General features: G+C 42.9%; 1 protein-coding gene across 1 annotated transcript; it reads left to right on the plus strand.

Moving 5' to 3' along the window:
* Positions 1–1196: 1196 nt before the first annotated feature.
* Positions 1197–18461, plus strand: tlcd2 (TLC domain containing 2; the record flags this gene model as incomplete). The annotated part of the gene is made up of 4 exons (XM_080844225.1): positions 1197–1375; positions 1707–1789; positions 3673–3755; positions 18087–18461. The coding sequence occupies 4 exons, from the start codon at positions 1197–1199 to the stop codon at positions 18459–18461; spliced, it is 720 nt and encodes a 239-aa protein (XP_080700351.1).
* Between the last annotated feature and the right edge of the window lie 2876 nt (positions 18462–21337).

A 21337-nucleotide genomic window follows, 5' to 3' on the forward strand; every position in this document is an offset into this window, starting at 1 on the left:
CTTCCTTCACTGTAGTCATTAGTAACCAAATTACCATTATATTACTTTGACAAACTTGTTCCCAGTACAACCAAACACAGGTGATAAAATACCATCAATTTAACAATAGAAACGTGCAAAACAGGCAGTGGTGACTCCTATCAACTACCCAAACTTAATAGGCTACTCGGGTCCCACCAGAAGGCCATGGAGTTCAATGATGCTTTTATTTGATGCCTTTATTTTGATATCGCCACCCATGCTGGGGACTCTGCTTTGCTCTTGCTGTCACTTGCATGCAGCATGCTTCAATTTAATGATTAGCCACAAGATGGCGTAGACTACAATGTCACATACTATTTGCCCTTAAAAAAGCGTTGTTGGGTAACCAGGGTTACAAGACATCCGCTCTCGCACATTAAGAAAAAATATGTTTTCATTGCACTAAAGCTTTGCCTTGTGCCAATAAATGCCCATTGTTCCTCTTAACATCCAAAATTACGATGTTACACATTTGTCCTCAAGTCTATTCACCTCAGTTACAGGGCTTTTAATGCTTGCTTGATTTCGTGATGCCTAAATTAGCCTACATCTGTTAATCGGAATAGGCTATTGTTTAACCCGATATATAGCCTACATATTATGTACTATACGAATATGGTGTAGTGTGTTCATCAGAACTCAAATGTCCTGTGTTATTCAATTCTGTGAAATAGGGGGGCGGAACGAAGGAGCTGAAAACAACTTGACGCGATGAGCGCGTATTTGTCAAGCCGCACCTCTCGATAGTAGGGCGGGGAATCAGTTGTTTGGTCATGGTAAGGGCGAAAAGTTACACAAGCGAATACAGGGTTTTGTAACATAAGCACATGCGATTGACTCTGTCATACCAAAGGTGTCAGGTCTTCTGGGTTGCAATATGCATTCCCAGACATCTTGAAATAACCTACAATCGAGCCGGATTGGACAGCAATTGTGTACTCTTTTATTCAAACGCGTCAAATACGGTTCCATCATCTGAAATAAGGGGATTCAATTATAGTCTCTCAGTGGATTGAATTATATGCGAGACATAACAAGATCAACACATTCATTTTATCAGCTCTGGTGAAAAGGTAGTAGTCCCCTTTGCCTTTTTCAAGTTTAAGAAGCGCGCGACTTTTTGAAGCTCGGAATCACCCGCGTATTTGGAGACATTGACTTGGAACTAAGAAAACATGGAACTGCCTTCGGTCATATTGACGACGGGAAGCTCGGTCTGCTTCTTTAAACTAGTTAACTGTGGAATTGGTAAACTCTCTATGCCAGAGAGTGCATGTAGGAACGCGTGGAAATGGAGAAACATTTCCACGTCTTTCGTCCATAGTCTCATAACAGGGATATGGGCTGTGCTTTGGTAAGTTGCTTATCTCATTGTACTTTACGTTCTCTTTCATTGATTTGCATCCATTCACACTACCGATTTGACTTATTTGAATATGAATTCCATTGCCATCTTTGTCACCAACTGTAACTCAGATATAGGTTGTGGGTGATGTGTGGCAGCACGCAATTCATTGTTTGCGCCTTATGGTCCTAGATTTAATCTTTTCTTAATTGCCTCGAAACCGGTCAATGACGGTCGTGTTGTCACATCTGTATGAACACGTGAAATACAAAGGGTAGTATGACTTCAGTAAACGGTTGGCGACCCACAGGTGACAGTCACATTTTCTTTATTCTCACAGCTTTTACTTGCACCCGCGGATGGCAGAAGATTTAATTGCAACCTATTCCGTCTTCTCTCATGCTCTGGTATCTGTATCAATTGGTAAGTGGGCGGGGATGGGCAGAGATTTTTAAAAGGGGGGTGGGCTCCCTTGTTCATTGTTGTGCACACTGGAAGCTCATGGTAATTGCCACTATTCATTCTCAGCCACGTGACTCAAAGACAGAATATTTTAAGCAAACGAGGTGCTACTCCGACGTTAGAAGTACTTGGAAGACTTTTATAGAACATCATAACCAGTTTTAACATTATGCAGGGTGTACTCATGAGTGTGTTTGCCCCTGATGCGGAATACTGGAAGTCCCACTACTTACATTTTAGAGCGTAAAGAGGTAGTGATCAGAGAGGCTGGGTGAGAGGGCGGTAAATGCCTGTGAATAATGAGTCTCCATCAGCAAATGAAAGTGAGACTCACACTCACGGGTGGGGTCTTGGGGAGGTGGTCCGCCCATTTCATTATTTAGAAAAGTCTCAAACATCCGTCGGCATTGGCTTGCTAGGTTCAGGATGATTTTAAATAGTAGATAATGTGTTGAGCCATTTTCAACAGAAACACAGTACAGTTATATCATTTCGTTTACAGCTCAAAAAACAAGTGTTAGTGTGCAGCACCTTTTTCAGTGATTTAGTGTTTAAAAAAGGGCTCCTGATGCCGTGTGTTAAAATGAACTGTTTTTAAATAGAAAGGAATTGTCCAGTAAATGGCAAATTTATAGAATCTATGCAGGGTGTTAGGGTACTAGAATTCCTGGAATATTTTACATTCTTGGAAGAATCCCAACCCTGATCATAACCATGTTGGTAGCACTGGATGTTGTATCAATGGGACGCTTTATGATCTGTCCCAGGCACCAAACCTACCCACTCCTCACGTGACCTCCAAAGAATAGACCACTGCTCCAAACAGGCATTTTATTTTCACTTTGTTGAGGCTGAAATGCCATTCATCACATGACTGTTCATAGTCAGAGTGTAGATCTCAGTGTCTGTTACCCATGAGTCTGATCCTGTCTAAACATACAGTGTAGGATATTTCCCAGCAGAAAAGGGGACCTATGAGTGACTGTCTAAACTAATGTGATATAACTTTGGCATGAGGGACAATGAGTGACCGTCCTATACTAATGTGATATATAAGGTGCACATGTTGCTACACGTCAGCTTGTTTGTATGTTTATCAGGTGGACTAACCAGTATTATTTGCGTCGTCTTATAAGTCATCCTGTTCATTAACTAAGTAAATAACCCTGCCCACCCTCTATATGTACATGCCTCTCTTCGTAAATAAAGGTATTTTAGAGAGGTATATGTAGATGCCTCTCTTTGTAAATAAAGGTTTTTAGAGAGGTATGTTGATAAGAATACATAGAGAAAGGGCAATGTTTCCTCCTGAAGCAAGGACGCTATCCAACACTGCCCACAATTCAAATGTTATCTTTCCACATGGGAATCCACAGCTGAACAAGTTGCCTTTCTTAATTGGGTTTTGTGTGTAGCCGGGTTATTACGTATTCTCCACCAGGGATATACTTAAAAAGAAATAATTTGAAGGGCACTGTTAAGTCTTTGTGTGCATGATTAGAGGTATGCATATAGTGCTTGAAATGATTGCAATTTAACCAAAGTTATGCCGATATATAAAAGAAAGGTCTGCAGAAGCAACAGATTGCACCCATAACAGTTTTCCAGTGGAATGTTTTCAATTTATAGAAAAAACAACAACCAATAATCCAGTGCATCCTTTGTTCATTTCCTCCATGTTAAAATACCGTTGCCATGGTTACGCTCATAGCAGATGGATATAAATAGCCTTCTGGAACTGACATCTAAGTAACCATCAGCAGTGTCGTCATGGTAGCTGATATGCCAGAACTACACTACCACGTATTAATTGTCTTCTCTCACATATGTGTCTTTTTTCACAGGTTACTTCATCTATGACTTCCTTGACATGGTCCTCAACCAAAAACTGAGCCACTCATGGGAGCTCCTGTTCCATCACTGTGTGGTGAGTAATCACAGAACACTCACTGTTGTTATTGCACAGTTCATAATACTGTTGTCATACATCTATCACAGATCTTTCTATAAGGGTTTCTGTTACGTATACCTATATCCTATGCCCTTAATGAAATCACCCTAAAGTCTAGTTGTTTGTGTCCTTCCCTTAAAATATAGCCTAATACTCCTGCAAGATCTCCTCTTTTGATTCTCCTTAAGTATGTGACCCACTGTACTGACGGAGGGAGTTTGGTCTGATGGAGGAAATCTAACCCCTGACCTGTTGCTACAGTGAGGTGTTGGCTGTTGCTAGCTATAATAAGCCCACAGGGTGTGGTAGGATTGTGTGTCATCTGTGTTGCATTTGCTCACACCTTTCTGCGAATAAGAGACCTGTTGGGGTTTCCTTCAATGAGATGGAGAGATGACTCATTAAAGGAACATCCAGGCAAATGTCTGTGTTTAAATGTGGCATGAATCTGTATTGATTTGTAAAGGCTAATGTTATAATAATTACTTTAATGTAAGATAGCTGCATTTGCTCACACCTTTCTGCGAATGAGAGACCTGTTGGGGTTTCCTTCAGTGAGATGGAGAGATGACTCATTAAAGGAACATCCAGGCAAATGTCTGTGTTTAAATATGGCATGAATCTGTATTGATTTGTCAAGGATAATGTTATAATATTTACTTTAATGTAAGATAGCTGTGAACTCTCTTAGTAAGAGTTCAGCCATAGTTCATGCCCTTTGATGGGTCTATGGCATCTTCCGGCGAACCATCAGAATGTCGGCTCCGAGAGAGATTATTCAAACATCTGTTGTCCTACTGCTAACTATTAAAACAACACTCTTGTTACCTAAGTGACAGAGGTCGTTTTATTCTCTTCTTACTTAAGTGACTGCGGTCAGTTTATGCTTATGTTACTTAAGTGACAGAGGTCAATTTATTCTTTTGTTACTTAAGTGAAAGAGGTCAGTTTATGATCTGTTATGGCACTTGTATATGCAGGACCAAGGGCACAGTGCAGAGTTATCAAACCAGTAGGTGTAACTGTATTACCGCATCGAGATATGGTCTCAGAGCAAAGTTATCAAACCAGTATGTGTAACTGTATTACCGCACCGAGATATGGTCTCAGTGCAAGTTTCTCTCTATACCAAACCAAACAGTGATTTAGTTGTGAAAACTTGTTAAAACTCAATTTAACGAAAGCATTAAAATATTGGAGGCGTTGGTCTGTGTTACATATGGATGTAGTTATATTATGTGAGAACGTGTTGAGGTCCTAAATGTGTTCCAATGTATATACCGTCAGAGGAAGTTAATGGTGCCCAGGCCCCAGTTGGACACGGTGTGTTTTGAGTGTGTCACATGGGGAGAGCTGTTGCGTCACTTCTGGGGTTCAGTCTCATAGGGAACAGACAGGCTCCCTCTGTGCTTCTGGTTGTTGCCTTTCCCCCCTTCTTCTTCCTGGGACCCCATTCATTAAAGTGGCTCTTAGATTGCCAGAGTGTGAGCTGTGGTGTGAGAAACTTTGCTTCTCCCTTCATCTGTTCTCCTCTTCTTGTGTCCTTAATTTCTCTTTTGCTTCCTCTGGTGCAGTGATAATAAACTGTTTTCCTTGTCCGTCAAATGTGCCCAGAGTAAACAAGGGAATCATTCTGTCAGCGAATGGAAACATCCTTTGTATTGTTTGAAAACGGACTGCACAATAACACTTGTAAAGCTTGACCACACTGATAGAGCCCCTGTGATTTGTGTCCACCCTGCTGTCCTTGTGATGTGATTCTGTACTGCTGAGAACAGATGATAAAGGAATGGCAAACTGCTTGAGTTGAAGTGCAGAGCACGAATCACAAGTCCCATGGAAATGTTTTTCCAGTTACTCTCTGGTGATGCGGGGCGGGCCAGAGCTTTCCTTCAGTAACTTGTGGGGTACTGGCACTCAGCCAAATGCTCCGAGACCCTCTTATCCCCCAAACTCTGGGGGGAGAGGAAGTCCCTCTGTCTGGGCCAAAAATAGGGGCTGATGGCTTCCACATCCAGAGGGGCTGGGAGAAGGGGTGAGCCTGTAGAAAAGAGAAATTCGAACACATCGGACCGGTTACCTTTTCAGACAAACTGCATATGGGCAATCTCACCCACATGGACGTTTAGCGGTAGCGACCAGTGTATTAGGCTGTGGCCTCAATAGTGTAATTGTAGCTTAGTCCCTTTTAGCTGAAGCCATGGAAAAAAGGAACCATTTACTCCTCGACAGGAAAAAAATGCCTCAAACATAGACTGAACCAGTTGGCAAATGTGTTTGGAAATATCAAGGTTTAAGTGTGGGGATAGCCACAGCACAATATATTGCCCTCTTGGATCAATCTGAGGGGAAAAAAGGACACTGTCAGCAAGCCCCCACCGCATACCTGAGGTAAAGAAATATGTGTGCTGACTATTTTGCAGCATGTTTCACAAGATGTTTGTCAGTGTTCCCCAGCTAGAAATGACTGTCATCTTTCTCTCATTAAGTATAATTGAGTTTGCTCATTATCTCAGCCTTGACTGTGAGGTGAGGGTCGTCATGCGCTTTGAGTAGAGCCGTTCTCACGTGTGTTCTCTCCTCAGACCTGCTCTTTCCTGAGTGCAGGGGCCCTGACGCTCTTATAGTAGAATTTTAACCAGGATATTAACAGAGCATTCCTTAAATGACAAGTGATGTGAACAGGCTAGAGTAGGTCAGATGGTTGCCGAGCTGTTGGGGGAGTGACGGCCATCTTTCATTTGAATGATGTTCCTAGAGTTGAGAGTGTCCACTCTGCCATGCCCCTCTCGTGGTGTTAGCTAAGGCCATAACCATAAACAAATAAAACCTGATAGGCCTTCTCCTCTATCACAGATCACCCACTCTCTTCCTGGGGCCTCATTTGTAAATGTGTAAATGTGTAGGCACATAATAAGGCGTACACCACTTTCTAAGCAAACTTCACAGGAGAATGTGAGGTTCTCCACGGACACTTTTTCCTATGTGTACGCACATAAACTGTTGTACAGTTTAATCGGGATTCATATATATGTGGATCTGTAAATATTTAACAATACCTGCATGTTATGAAATTTATTTTCATGAATACGGTGAACAGTAGGACAAATTACATTTACACTTATGCCGTTTTCGGGGCTTCAGTCGACCAGATACGAGTGCAATTTTATATATTGTTATCACATGTTTGTGGGTGAGTATAAAAAGGCAGGCAATAGCAATGCGTAACGACGCACAATGGCTGCTTTGGCACTGTTGGAAGATTTGGCGAATGGAGGAATTTTGAGCGAGCAAATTTTCAGACGGTTCCGATTTCTTAGAGCTTTTCTGTTGGATCTCTGTGCTGTAGTGGGCCCAGATTTACAGAGAAGCACCTGCAGAAACCAAGCCATGCCTGTCCCATTTCAAATCCTGACAACCCTCAGATTTCTTTCAAGGGAATGGCTGACAGGTGAGGGATCTCTCAGGTGCTATGCACACGAAGTCTAGGGCCTCCGAATCGGATTAACTTTTCACACCAATCGAATCTTTTAATTTCGTAAATACGGAGGCTGGCAACGAGAGATTTGCGTAAACACGGAGGCAGCAGATTGTGGTGAACCGACTGTAGTACATACCCCACACCTGTGGGTGGCGCTTTAGCGCTTTATTTCTACAACTGAAAAAACGTGAAAAACCTAGAAGAAGAGACTCAAAAGCACAAGGTAAAGGAAGCAGCAAACGTATAAACACATTACACAAGACATTCAAGCTCCAATTAGCAACATTACATTATGGTGGTTAATAAAATCAGTGGTCAGACTAAAGGATATGCGAAAATGAATTATATTTTCTATTGGTAATAAAGAGTTTGGAACAGTACAACATGACATGTCTGTCATTCCATTTCCCATGATGCATTGCTCCGAGCATTTTACATACATTTATGAATAAAAAAGCAATTAAATCGCTGGCCAATTTATATTTGTGGTCATGAAAGTTATGTTACGTCTGAATAAGAAAAATTAGATCAAGATAGGAGGCTAATCAAAAATCAGTAGGCTGGGTTAATGAGAGTGAATTCGAGGCCCACCACGAGTGAGATTTTGAGGGAGAACAAGGGATATAAGTATTGGTTGGAGATCGCAAATTGATCACGTGGGGCAATGACGTCATCAGGTTGCGTGAAGCCGTGCAGACGAACACCAGCCCCCGTACCGATTCAAATCTACTCACTTTCTACCCCGGACTGCGATCGTTGCAGACACAAGGTGCGGATAGAGAGTGTTCGTATGTATGATAGGGCTATCTGTATTAGCTATCCGTATCAGATTGACAAACTAGGCTCCATGTAAACGACCTCTCAGTCAACCTTTATTTATGTGTTATGAGGTCTAATTGGATTGACCTTGTAAGAACACAATGAATGGAAAGAAATAACGTTATTTATTGACCTTCAATGAACAGCTTATGTCACACAAAATATTTCTTATTTCCCTTACCTCCGTCACTGTATTCATGCAGTCAGGATGAATGTTAAGGGTGTTTCACTGACTATTTTAGGCAATTATGGGCGTTAGAAGGGCTCGCTCACGTAGGCCAAATGTTGATTCTGTTGTGATTTAGAAATGGAAACTTGAGTTGGATGTGCGTGCGCAGTGGGTTATAAATCAGAATATTTTTGTGCGTAAGCACTTCTGTGTTTCGTCCTCACGCCAGTTTTGGACAAGAATCCTCCACACAGTTTTATAAATAAGGCCCCTGGTCTCCCCCCCACAGTGTGACCTGTGGCTGTATAGGGGGAATCCACTTGTATGGAGGAAGAAAACGCGGTTGCATTTATTTATAGACTGAGAAACGTGTATTTACAAACCACTCACTATTTGTGAACATTCCTGCATTTATTTTTAGGATTTTTGACACTTTCCTGACGCAGCTTGATTGCATGATTGTCCTTTTGAAAAAGATGCATTTCATTCTCTACAGCCTATCAGATGTCGCTTACAATTTCAGCCAATCACATGAATGTAAATTGACTGCATGTGACCACACTGCATTACATCTGCGCAGTGTCCAGTTATGTGGACTACTACACCATAACATATATCTACATTCAACTGATTACACAAAGTTAAGAGATGGGGTGAGGTCCAACGGTTTTTGTGTTTGTATTATTTTTACAGTGTACTAAGTCACTGAAAGGCCAAAGACATCCCAAAACAACATGTGTGCTGTTCCATATACATGTTCTATGTGATTTAGCCTAGGAAATACAAACCTGAAGCCAGGGCCGTCCACCTGAATGGCAGAAATGTGACCGCTGTAAGTAAGATCAGGCAGCTGAGTCTGTCATGTCCCATCTGGGTTATGCAAGCAGAGAGGGGAGCCCTGTAAAGAAGGTGCTCATACCCCCTCCCCCCATGTATAACCAGACTGGAACAGGTCAAAGAGGGTGCTCCTACCCCCTCCCCCCATGTATAACCAGACTGGAACAGGGAAATCTGGTCTCCATATGTCCCTCCCTGTGTGCATGGAGATGGTGGACCCTGTTGAAACCCCTTGAATAACAAACCTATTTAACAACCTCTGGCTCTATCCCTTGCTACATAGATATATAGATAGATACATACATTACTGTATTGATTCCCAAAGGGAAATTGCAGTGTTCCAGCAGCAATTCACAAAAACACAAAATACACATAACACAAAACAAACCAAAGTATATGTATACAAGCTACTATGCTAGGAGTTGCAATAAATAGAATAAAGAAATAGAATGTGGAATATGCATCATACATTGCCACTCAGAGGATAGGCCTTCTCTCCCGGCACAGAGAGGAGTCATCATATTGCTATTGTGGTGGGCAGGACTGGATTCCTGTAGCATTCCTCATTACAGCAGAGTTAAAGGAGACTCCAACTGAAGACACTCTGCTGTCCTACCAGTAGATCATGCAGGGGATGTGTTGTCCATTATGTTGAGCGGTTTGTGCAACATCCCTCGGATAGGATTTATTGTAGGTGGGTAGGTATTATAGACTCACTAATACTTAGGTAACAACCTAAACAAGACTGTCACAATGGCACTACGAGACGATCGAACCCCATAAATGGATTATTTGTTAGCATCAGTGAAATGTAGTTAGATCCCACAGACCTGCCCAACTAGGTGAATTACTTTCCTTTTAAATGTTGTTCAAATTCACCTAAATCAAACAAACCCAGATATGCCTCTCGTTGCGGATATTAGGTCCAGTTTATGTGTGGGCACGCAAGAGAGAGCTGCAACATTCTTCCCTGGAAAAATGTGATCAGTTTTAAACGCACACAGTTACTGACCTTCTTACTTATATCTTGTATAAATTGGCATTGAATATACCAATATATTTCCGATATACCGCCCATCCCTACTCCTGTACTACGAACCATACATTTACTCTCTCCCAGCACAGATAGGCTACTCCTTTCAGGGTAACTCGTTGCAAACCCCTCTCCACCCATACACAAAGTCACACCCATTCATTCACATTCAACAACCTCAAGTACCAAATACCTGTCCTGTGACACATAGCTTCACACCCAAACTCGCCAGAACAATGCACACCCATGCAACCTCACCCACTTTCACCCGCTTTTCAACATGTTTGATTGCCACATTGTAGGTGTCTTTGTTTATGAAACTAGATGAATGGAAATTTTGGAGAAATACAATGTGGTCAGGCGCGTCACACCAACACAAACCCTAGGGTTTGACACATGATTTCCCCCCCCCCCCCCCCCCCCCTATCTTTTCTGTTTCTACTCTTTTTTTTTTTTGAACACATCTTACTTTTTGGTTGTAATTGGTCACACGCAGTTCTGGGATGTGTGATGCACTCACTTTAAAAAAGCACGCCCTTATGTGGAGACTGAAGTGTCAGCTTGACTTTGGTAAACACCAATTGTGAAAACCCAGAAATAGAGTGGATGTCTGGCCTTAGCCGGGCTGAGCTATAGCCGCTCCATTGCTCCCTGTAGTCATTCTGCTGTCTGACCAACTATCAGCTGAGGTTCCTAAAATTACCCTGCTGGAAGAAACATAACCACAGCCAAAAAGAGTTTTGTTGTTATTTATTGACATTGTTTTTGGAATTGGTCCTCCACACATGAGTGTCAGTTGTTTTCTTTTCTGCCACTTATTTTTTTCTGCCTGCCAAATGTAGCTATCTGTATGTACCTCAAGGGCGCCACAAACACACTTCAGGGTGTCCTGCTGGAGTTCAGTTACCCCTCTATGCTGGAAGTGCTGTCATTGGCATAGAATACTTGGAATGCAGTCGTTTAGCTTCAGGTATTCGCTCCATTCTAAAGGGATGACATTTCCGATGGGGAATGGGGATTTTCCAACTACTTTAGTGTGTGTGTGTCTGTGTTTGTGTGTGTGCACACACACACACACACACACACACACACACACACACACATATATATGTAGAGAAGAACTTAACTAAACTCTGTTCTCAGTCCCATGCAAGTAAACTTTGAGCTCAAGGTGATGGTTGAAATGTACATTATAATGGTTTTGTGTTCTCATATTCCTTGCCCCACCCAGACCTTGAAAATGAAATAGCGTTCCTACAGCAACCCTCTGTGTCTATTGGTGTGAACACATACACAATTGAATTGATATATATATCTCTTATCATTCAGTGCTTATTGGCTGAATCATAGAAATGGACTCAGATCTCTGTTTCAACCTGGCAACCTGGAGTGATGGATAAAGAAACACAATGGCAATCTTTACTGTTGCCTGTTAAAATGATTAATGTCTACAGTGCCAGTTTTTCTTTTACGAGTAGACCTACCACGTGATTTTCCTAGTCCTCAATTGCCAGTCAGAATATGAGCGATTAGTGGTGAGTCTTTAAACTTCCTCTTTAGCAGTGCTTCATAAAACACTGGTGTATTGTGCGTCTGCGGTCATTTTACAACCAGCTCATCCTTATGGCCATATGTCTGTATCTCGTTTGGGACGGTAGTGTTCGTCTCTCTCTCTCTCTCTCTCTCTCCGGTTGGTGAACTTTGACCACGCTGTGTTTGTGTAAACTCTTTCCGCTGGGCTATCCATCACCGCCGCTGAAAAGGAAGCCAGGAAGTGTACTGTGCTCTTTACGCTGGAGCCATTTAGTGCTTGATACCATTTCCCCTCCACTTCACTACAACCATTTGGAGGCTGTAGCCGCTCAGGTTACCAGGCTGTTAACTTGTCACATTTGAGTTTGATTCAACTGGTTCTGTGGGAAAAGTCTGTCATTATTTTAGTATCTGTCATTATAAAACTGGTTGAGCAATGAAAAAATCCCCAACCTCTCTTCCTCTCAGAGTAATGTACATCAGAGAATGTACATCTGTGAATGTGTATCTCTTGACATAGAAAGGGATTTTTACAGTTAATTTCATTGAGGTCAAGTAAGCAATGAATCCCTTGAGAAGACAACACCCTCCCTCTCCCACACAGTTACACTCGCAGCTACTATGGCGCTATATTTTTAGCCACACTAATTACCACTCTTAATACACGCCACTAGTTGCTATAGGGATGATCAGCAAAAATATTTGTCATGCTCACGTGTCACATGCTCATGTTCTGTGTTTCTATGTGAGTTTGTGTGTGTGTGTGTGTGTGTGGGGGGGGGGGGGTGTACGTGTGTGTGTGTAAGGGGTGAGATGGGGCAGATGATAAAGGCCCCACTTCCTTGGTTTCACCACCTGTTTACTCACACCTGTTGTTGGGCCTTTTTTTCTCGACAGGTCATTGGCAACTTGTCTTCCAACTTGTCTGCAGTACCTGTTGAACTGGAGATTCCTCTGCTGTCAGAGGGCTATATCTCAGACACTCCTACCCAGAGTAACTGGTTTCATAGTCTCAAGCGCTTTCATTCCAGAAGGTTCTAGCCTTGGATGGGAGTCTTTACCGTTCAACCCCCCCCCCCCCCCCATCTTCTTCTCTCCCTCTCTCCGGCCTCACTGGTGCCGTGAGCGGTGCTAATTGACACCGCAGGGAGCTCTAATGGGAAACAAACACAGAGGCACCACTGAAAGTTTTTTCGTTTCCCCAATGTACTAGGTGACACGGGGGGGGGGGGGGGGGGTTGGGGCGGTTATTGCATCATCTTACCGTTTGTGTGTGCTTCAAATTAGGTTTGTTTGAATCTTGTAAATCTTAACTAAAGCTTTTCAAAGAGACCAAGAACCAAGGCTTTCAGTGTTGAATTGGTTTTCTGGTGGTATTTTTGGGGTAGTGTTTCGTGCAGAATCTTGGGGAAATCTGAAGAAGATAGAAGTTGGGTCTTACTTGGAACAAAACAAACTCCTTTAAGTCTCTTTTAGTCCTTCCAGAGGGGACTTTTGTTTTGTCATACATAGTCAAACGTGAGACTTAAACAGGGCAGGATAGAGCATAAAGACAGGAGTCGTAAAAAGGAAATATGTCTATAATCCAAAGAATGTGATCATGAAAACCGCCCACTGTTACACAGATGTGCAAATCATCTCTGTCAGTAAGGTGATACTATCTCTGCAGTCAGTGCAAATGAGTACGGGGGAGGGATGATTGGCTTAGTAAGGCAATAGAAAAACCTTCTGGTGATGGGAAGAATGGACCTATGGTGTTTACTTCACACCCAGGCAAGATAAATCTATCACTAAATGAATCTATTGCTCCTTCTCTCAGGCAGTGTGCTGTATTGCTAAATAGACATTGTCCATGATGGCTAACAGTAGGAGGCCAATAGGGTTTACAATAGTCAATCCACTCCAGTCTGTCAGGTGAACATTACTGCACAGCCAGACCGTGTGTTCCACCATGTTATAGTCCTTGTTGTTCCACCATGTTATAGTCCTTGTTGTTCCACCATGTTAAAGTCCTTGTTGTTCCACCATGTTAAAGTCCTTGTTGTACCGCTGGCTGGTGAGGGGAGTGAGTGCTCCCGTGTTTTCACTTGAGCAAGAGAAAGTGTCCCTTAAGGCTGGATTACGGCATCTGCAGCCAGTCTTATGATGGATTACCGCGGTAAGACTACTAATGCTGACTCACTCTAATTGTCTGCTCCTGTCAGCGGACAGTGGGACCACGTGGATTACCATGGCTGGTGCCCCCAGGGGCTGTGGTGTTGGCTGTCCTGATCTGTGGTTCTGTTGTCTTAAACAGCACTGGGGAAAGGGTGGCTCCTGGTGATTCAGTTTCACATTTTAAAGTTACTTGCTTCAAAGCATGTAAAATCCCCCCCCCCCCCCCCCCCCCCAACCGGATGCTGGTTTGAAATGTGAACCACAAATACGTTGTCTTTTTGCATGTAGAGAGAAAGTAAGGTCTGTGATGGCTACTTAGCTCAGGGTAGCCATAACACAGGGAAGACAGGACACCATCGGGTACGTTTTAAACAATTAACATTTATTTACAACAAGACAATAGTCAGTAAGTGATAAGGACGGTAAAGTAAAGTGTCATGTAAGTCAGTACGGAAGACTATGTGTAATGCATATAACTAAAGCAATGAGAATCCTTCATCTAGACAGCACTCCAACGTCCAGCTAGAGCAGAAGAGAGTTCTGAGTCTGAGGTTCCCGGGACACCTCTATATAGGGATGGCCATTGGCATGGAGCCCCGCCCCTCATCATCAACAGCTTGTGCTCTCCAGTTCCTCCTACAGGTTGAACATAGCATAACAAGCTGACATGAACACATAGAACCACAGAGTGGTAGGAAGAGGCGTAACCCCTAACGGCATAGTAGAGCCGGGCGTCACAGGTCACATACTAAACTTAGACACGTGACACATAAGAGCCTCGTTATGATGTTTGTGTAAGCCCTTCATTGCATGTAACTGATAACATGTCAATGATTGGACAACTCTCAAGGTCAGAAAGTAACTGGTAGTCCCTGCATTGAACGGTCTCAGCCACTACGCCTCAGAGAACACATGAGGACAGGAAACACACCACTAAGGAGCCGCCCACACCACAGCAGAAGGTTTTGAAAACAATGTTTTTCTTTGCGTTTTCAAAAACTGTTCGCATCCATATGACAATGTTTTGAGGAGTTTGGGGGGGAACTTCTGTCACACTGATTCGCAAGAACTAGTGAAACACTGTACTGATCCATGTATCAAGGGTTCCACGGGATGTCTTCTTGCTGGCCTGGTGTTTGATGGTGTCAAAATTTGAAACTCAACGCTGCATGTTACAATAACAGTCTTTGTTACAAAACGTAATGTAGCCTTTAAAATGTAGCCTACACCTAGACTGAAGAAAGAATGACATTATCCTCAAATCACTGACTATTACCAGGATGCCATCCTGGGATGGGTGGGCTATTTGGATATTTGGGGCGGGCAAATTCCAGGTCAATCAACATCACGCGATAGAGCATTGATCTCTTCACTTCCTGTTTTCCCCCATGCTTTCCTAGTCTCTCTCTCCCTCACAAGAGATTGGTGCCTTTGAGCATAGATAAGCCAGGTTGAAGATTACTGACTGTTATGGAAGTGTATACCCTTATCTACAGTGTGTTTGAGATGGGGGCAGGTACCTGAGGCTTGTGTAAGGAACCTCTCTGACCCTGCCCTGCCCAAGGTTGGCAGTTTGCCCCTATAGCTTCGTGCTGCTCCCAGGTCACGCCAACCTTATTTGCAGGTGTCCGTTTGGCCGGTGGTGGTGGTGGTGGTGGTGGTCGGGGGCTCAGAGAGATCCGCTGAGGCAAGACAAGCAGATAGTGGACAGCTTTGAGCTGCCCTAATCAGATTTGCTGGGCTCTTTGTGAAAATGTGCATCTGTGTTTAAGCCTTTCTAGAGTTTTATTTTAATGAGTCAGAGAATGTTGCCCATAAAACCACCATTTCCTTAAAGATACAGAACCTTATAATTGTATATATACTGTGTGGGTGTTGTGTGTGTGGTTGTGTGTGTGTTGGTGTGGTTGTGTGTGTACATGTTTTTGTGCCTGATGTGTTGTGGTGTATGTGACAGCCAGGCATTAAAGTAGTAAGCAATCGCTCACATTTTGTACTTCTCCATCTCCCCCTATTGTTTACGTGCTTGGCTTTGGCAACGAGCAGATTGTCTGTATTCCAAACAAAGGGTAGAGTGACATGATCCAGTCACTCTACCCTTCCCCAGTCAGAGTGTGTGTTTCGCACGGCCGTGCCGATGTCAGCGTGCCACGGGTTTGGGTGCTATTACTGCGGAGGTGGCTGGGACATTCCTCCATGCCTTAGTGGCACATTGCATGTGGTTCCAGGACACAGGGACACCCATGCTTATAGGGGAGCCAGTACACAAGCGCATGTCTGACATGCAGGGCTGTTATTAGTGTGCGGTTGATACGGTATGAGTGCCTGGACCTGTCTGCAAATAACCCCGCCTCGCACTGTCACTGCTTCTCCAAATATGACATATATGTAGAGAACATTGGTGTTTATTTAGACTTTTATCACTGTCTAATCTTGTTTTCACAGATCTCTCAAAGTAATGTTTGTCTTTTTCTTAATAGATGTTATCTTTCCTTTGTGGGAAGCTCACACTATGTTTTAGAATGTTGTTTCTTTGAAATGGGATGGTGTTGACAATAATAGTTCTTCTTTTTTTCTGACATGTTTTAAGATCAGATTAGTAGATAAAGTTGGTCAACTAATCAGGTAAGCTAATGTACTGTGGCTTTTTGACACTAAACAAGAGATCTTCAGTCATATTCATTTTTTCTCTCTCTGGTTATCTCTAAGATTGGCATGAGGAGCATGTGGACATGAGTATAAAGTGTGTGTCTTCCCCACCTTAAATGTGTCAGTCTCTAAAGGAAAGGCGTTGGGGCTAATAAAAAACCAATGGGATTGACCTGCTTTTCTACTTGGAGGTATAATTTATAGAAGTAGATCAGGACAAATGGTACTATAAAAATGGAATTTTGAAATGATGTGGGTGTTCTTCATACTTCATTATGAATACCACATATATCATCCCCGGTGTGTAAGGCAAGAAGAAGCAAAGGCTTAGTTTCAAAACAGGTTGCCAGCCAGTTTCACATGTGAAGTGATTTTTTTGTAGGAACTAAAAAGAGTAGGCCTAATGTAATGTTAATATAATGCTGAAATCCTTTGGTGTTCCCCTTTTAGTAGTGAGCCTCAACAGGGAATCTTAATATATATGTTTGTGTTGGTCGCCATCTAGTGGACATATGTTTGCTAACAACAGAAAAAATAGTTTTTTAGTGGGTTGCACCACAAAACCTTACGACACAAAAGTAGTTTCGCCCTCACAGACCCTTTCACACATGCTTTTGCAGCCACCCTCCCCTGGGCCACACACACGCACACCACATCTCTGGGCCACACACACGCACACCACATCTCTGAACCACACACACGCACACCACATCTCTGAACCACACACATGCACACCACATCTCTGAACCACACACACGCACACCGCATCTCTGAACCACACACACGCACACCACATCTCTGAACCACACACATGCACACCACATCTCTGAACCACACACACGCACACCGCATCTCTGAACCACACACACGCACACCACATCTCTGAACCACACACATGCACACCACATCTCTGAACCACACACATGCACACCGCATCTCTGAACCACACACATGCACACCACATCTCTGAACCACACACATGCACACCACATCTCTGAACCACACACATGCACACCGCATCTCTGAACCACACACATGCACACCGCATCTCTGAACCACACACATGCACACCACATCTCCACTGAAGTCTGTGTAATTATGTGGCCCATGATTAGCTAAATCAGTGGCAGTTGTACATTGTGTCAGGTGTGTGGAGCAGGTGTAGCTGGAAGACAGGCAGTACATTCTGGGCCCAGGGGAGGGACTGGGAACCCCCGAACTAAATAAGTGTCGAGGCCTAATTTACAGACCTGGAAAACAGCCACTGGCTTTTCCCATGACCCATTCTAGTTTCACAGCTCTGGTGATGGCTATTACACAGAAGTTGTGATAAGTCTAGTCTTTGAGAGTGTTTCTTTCAGTCATAATATACAATGTGTTGTCTCTTGTTCAGGTGAATTTTCGCACCTTGACTAAGAACACTTCACATATTTGTGCAGGGAGGTGGCCGACAGGTGCACAAATGTTAGTCGTGGTTGGTCTGCAGTATTTTTTCACAGGGCTTCCCTGTTAAACAGGTTTCTGTCCCCAGGACTAAACCTGATGCAACAGGTCTTTTCATTCTGAGCTAACCATTGATGTCTCTCTCTCTCTCTCTCGCTCTCTCTCTCTCTCTCTCCGTGTCTGTAGGTAATCACCTGTTTTGGGATCGCGGTGTTCAGCTGCCGTTACGTGGGCTTTGCGGTGGTGGCCCTGCTGGTAGAGATCAACTCCGTCTTCCTCCACCTGCGTCAGTCGCTGCGTATGGCCAGCCTGGCGCAGACCACCGTCTACCGGGTCAACAGCATGCTCAACCTGGGCACCTACATGGTCTTCCGCATCGCCACGCTGGCGTGGATGACCCGCTGGCTGGTGCTCAACCGCGACAAAGTGCCCCTCGTCAGCTACACGGTGGGCAGCGTGGGCCTGGCCATCATGATGGCCATGAACATCGTTCTCTTCTACCGCCTCTTGCAAAGCGACTTCCTCAAGAGCAGCCGCGAGGGCAAGAAGAAGGAGACGTAGGAGGGTGGATGTGGGGCGCCCTCTAGTGGCCTTGTGCCTGCTCCACACATCAGGCGCCAAACAAATCATCCCTCCCGCCCACGCGTCCCCTATCTACCTCCCATTTCAGTCCTGCAGGGACCCTAAACACTTACATGACAGATGACTAGTGATCTAGACAGTTAGAAGCCTTTCCCAAATCTTGTGTCTTTCTGATGCTTCTGCCTGCTCAGTCATCTTGAAGGAATGAACAGCTCGCTATGGGTTATGTACCATGAAATGGGAGAAACTCCAGTCATCAATCATGTCTTAAAAAGCAGTACAAAATTCTCAGTCCTGTTGCCTTGAAATCACCTGTAATGAATGGCTCACTGACAGCTCTAAGTGAAATGAATATTATATGAAATGAAATGAATAGATATTATTTATTTCATTGCTTACATATTACATAATTATTTCTACCATCTCCCTGCACTGAAAATGTAACATGAATTTTACTTAAATATACACATTATATTATTTTAATCTATACTACAAACACTAAAATGATAAGATACCAAGCCCCTTCAGTACTCACATCTGCTACCTCAAAAACCTGTAGCAGTTCTTAAGCTCCAACTGCTTTTCCATTTTTACACTCTTTCCTTTTCATACAGTGGTAGAATTATAGAATTCTTTCTCTCTTTCCCTCACTCTAGGAAGACTGTAACTTTTCTTTAAAAGTGTCTCTGTTTTGGTTTGGCCATGTGAAACAGCCATATTTGAAGTGACCACTGGAAAATAGCTGCCTGATTGTAGTGGTTTGTCTTTGTGCTCTTCCCTTCCTTGGTCACGTTTGATCATCCGTGTCAGAACGGACAACAATCAGACCATTGACACAACTGACGAAGAAACAGAGAAATGGCTCCTGTTTCCACTTGTGTGTTTCCATTCAGAGGTCCTATTGTGTTGAGGAGTTCAAATCGAAATGCTGGAGCTGTGCTGGTTACCATTGCTATGGCTACCATTGGAGAGCAGGGGAGAATTATAACTCTCCCTGCGATAATGACCACAAGAGATGCCAGGTCATCAAGCTGAACAGCAAAAAAAAATAGGAAAAAAAGAAAACAGTCGGTGCTAGTCTTCTGTTGAACAGATACAGTCTGTAGGTGGCAGCCTCTGTACATACCAAGACAAAGTGACCTCAAAACAGTCTCAGCCAAGATATCTCTGGCCATTTATAAGCCTCCATCAACAACCTAGTAGACCTAATGCCTAACGTGCGCTGAATATTTTGTAATGAAGTTTTTGGGCTTATTTTTATGTGGATAATTTATTTGTACTCTTGAAAGTTCATGGTAATTTGTCATAGATTAAATAAATTGACATAAATTGTCCTTTTAAAGAATTTTGATTAATGGCACTGAGAAGTAATGTTATTTCTTGTGTTGTGAAGTGAAGAAGCACAGTCCCTTTTGTTAGTAAAATAATCGGGTGTATAATTTGGTGCATATTTGATCGTTTTACCTGTGTGATAAGGCCGCAAATGCCATATTTGACAATATCAGTTGAATATGTGAATATGTGGCTGGAAATGTGTTAATTTTGAGTTTATTTGAATATTATTGGCATTGTTTATACAATACAACCAAAGCACTGTTGTTGTTTGACGGGAAAAAAACTGTAATTTTGTTAATTTAGTCTGAAGAGATTAGCCATTTCCTTAGTGTTTGATTACAGCATGACCCATTACTAAATGAGGTACCAAAACCCATGCTTGAGTCTTGCAGGACTCGTGTCCTCTTGAGCAACTTAGTTGGCAACTTGATTTGAAAGTGTCCTGTATCCTTGTGCTTAAACCAGTGGGAACTAGTGGTCTCCTTCACTATCACTTGAATTGATCCCCACCTCGCTGGCATCACAGCGAAATGTATAGTTTCATACAGTGGACCCGACGTAAAACATACATGCGGTACCAAACATATTGGTGTACACTTGAAAGCTTTGTTTACTTTGAGGAGTCTGACTCCTTCCTTTTGGCCAAAGTCCCTCGCTAGGGGCTAGTGATGTCCTGTCACTTGTAGTTTATCGTGTTTGTTGTTAAGTTTTTTTTCTTTGCAGATGACTGTGTAAAACAAATGCACAAAACAAAAGGTGAAGGCATTCTGAATGCTCAAAAGGTCTAGGTCTCCAAAGCCATGAGAGTAAGAACACACTGATGATGGTGATGTCCTCCTCCTCGTCCATCCCCACATATCAATCTGTTATTTTCATAGTGGTGTGTGTGTGAAATGTACATGGTATGATAATGTTGTTTTCTTGTTTGAGTTGTGGTTTTGTAAGGAAATAAATCCCAATTTATATGACAGTGTCTTGTGTTAAATGTATTAATAAAATGTTATTAACACTGCCAAATTCTCTGAGCAATATGTTGAACCACTAAGCATCAGTAAATTAAACCATAGGTCTGCCTTTTCGCCATTGTGTTATATTCCAGGATTATGATTAGTGATTTTCCAATTATCCTGTCTTGAACAATTTAATTGTAAAATACAATAATGTGTTTAGAAAACACCTCTACAACTAGAACTTAGAAGGACAATGTAAGTGTTGCTAATTGTATCCTCCTGAAAGGACAGTTTTGACATGTAGCCAGGAGATGCTTGACTTGAGTAAGGAACCATTCAGTTGCCGGATTGATGGTCTTACCTGAGCTATAGGCACTGACCATGCATTTCTGTTGTGACATAGTGTGAGGTGCCATGAGGTAAAAGAGGAGTCGGACTGTGGCTGATGAAATTAAATGAATAAAGGTCCTTACAAACAGAAAAACGTATGTAAACATAAATAATCCCATGGTGGAAAGTACCTATTCCACACTACTACATTTACAAGTGCCATTTCCACAGATTTCTGCC

Source organism: Sprattus sprattus (genome assembly GCF_963457725.1).
Source record: "Sprattus sprattus genome assembly, chromosome: 9".
NCBI lineage: Eukaryota > Metazoa > Chordata > Actinopteri > Clupeiformes > Clupeidae > Sprattus > Sprattus sprattus.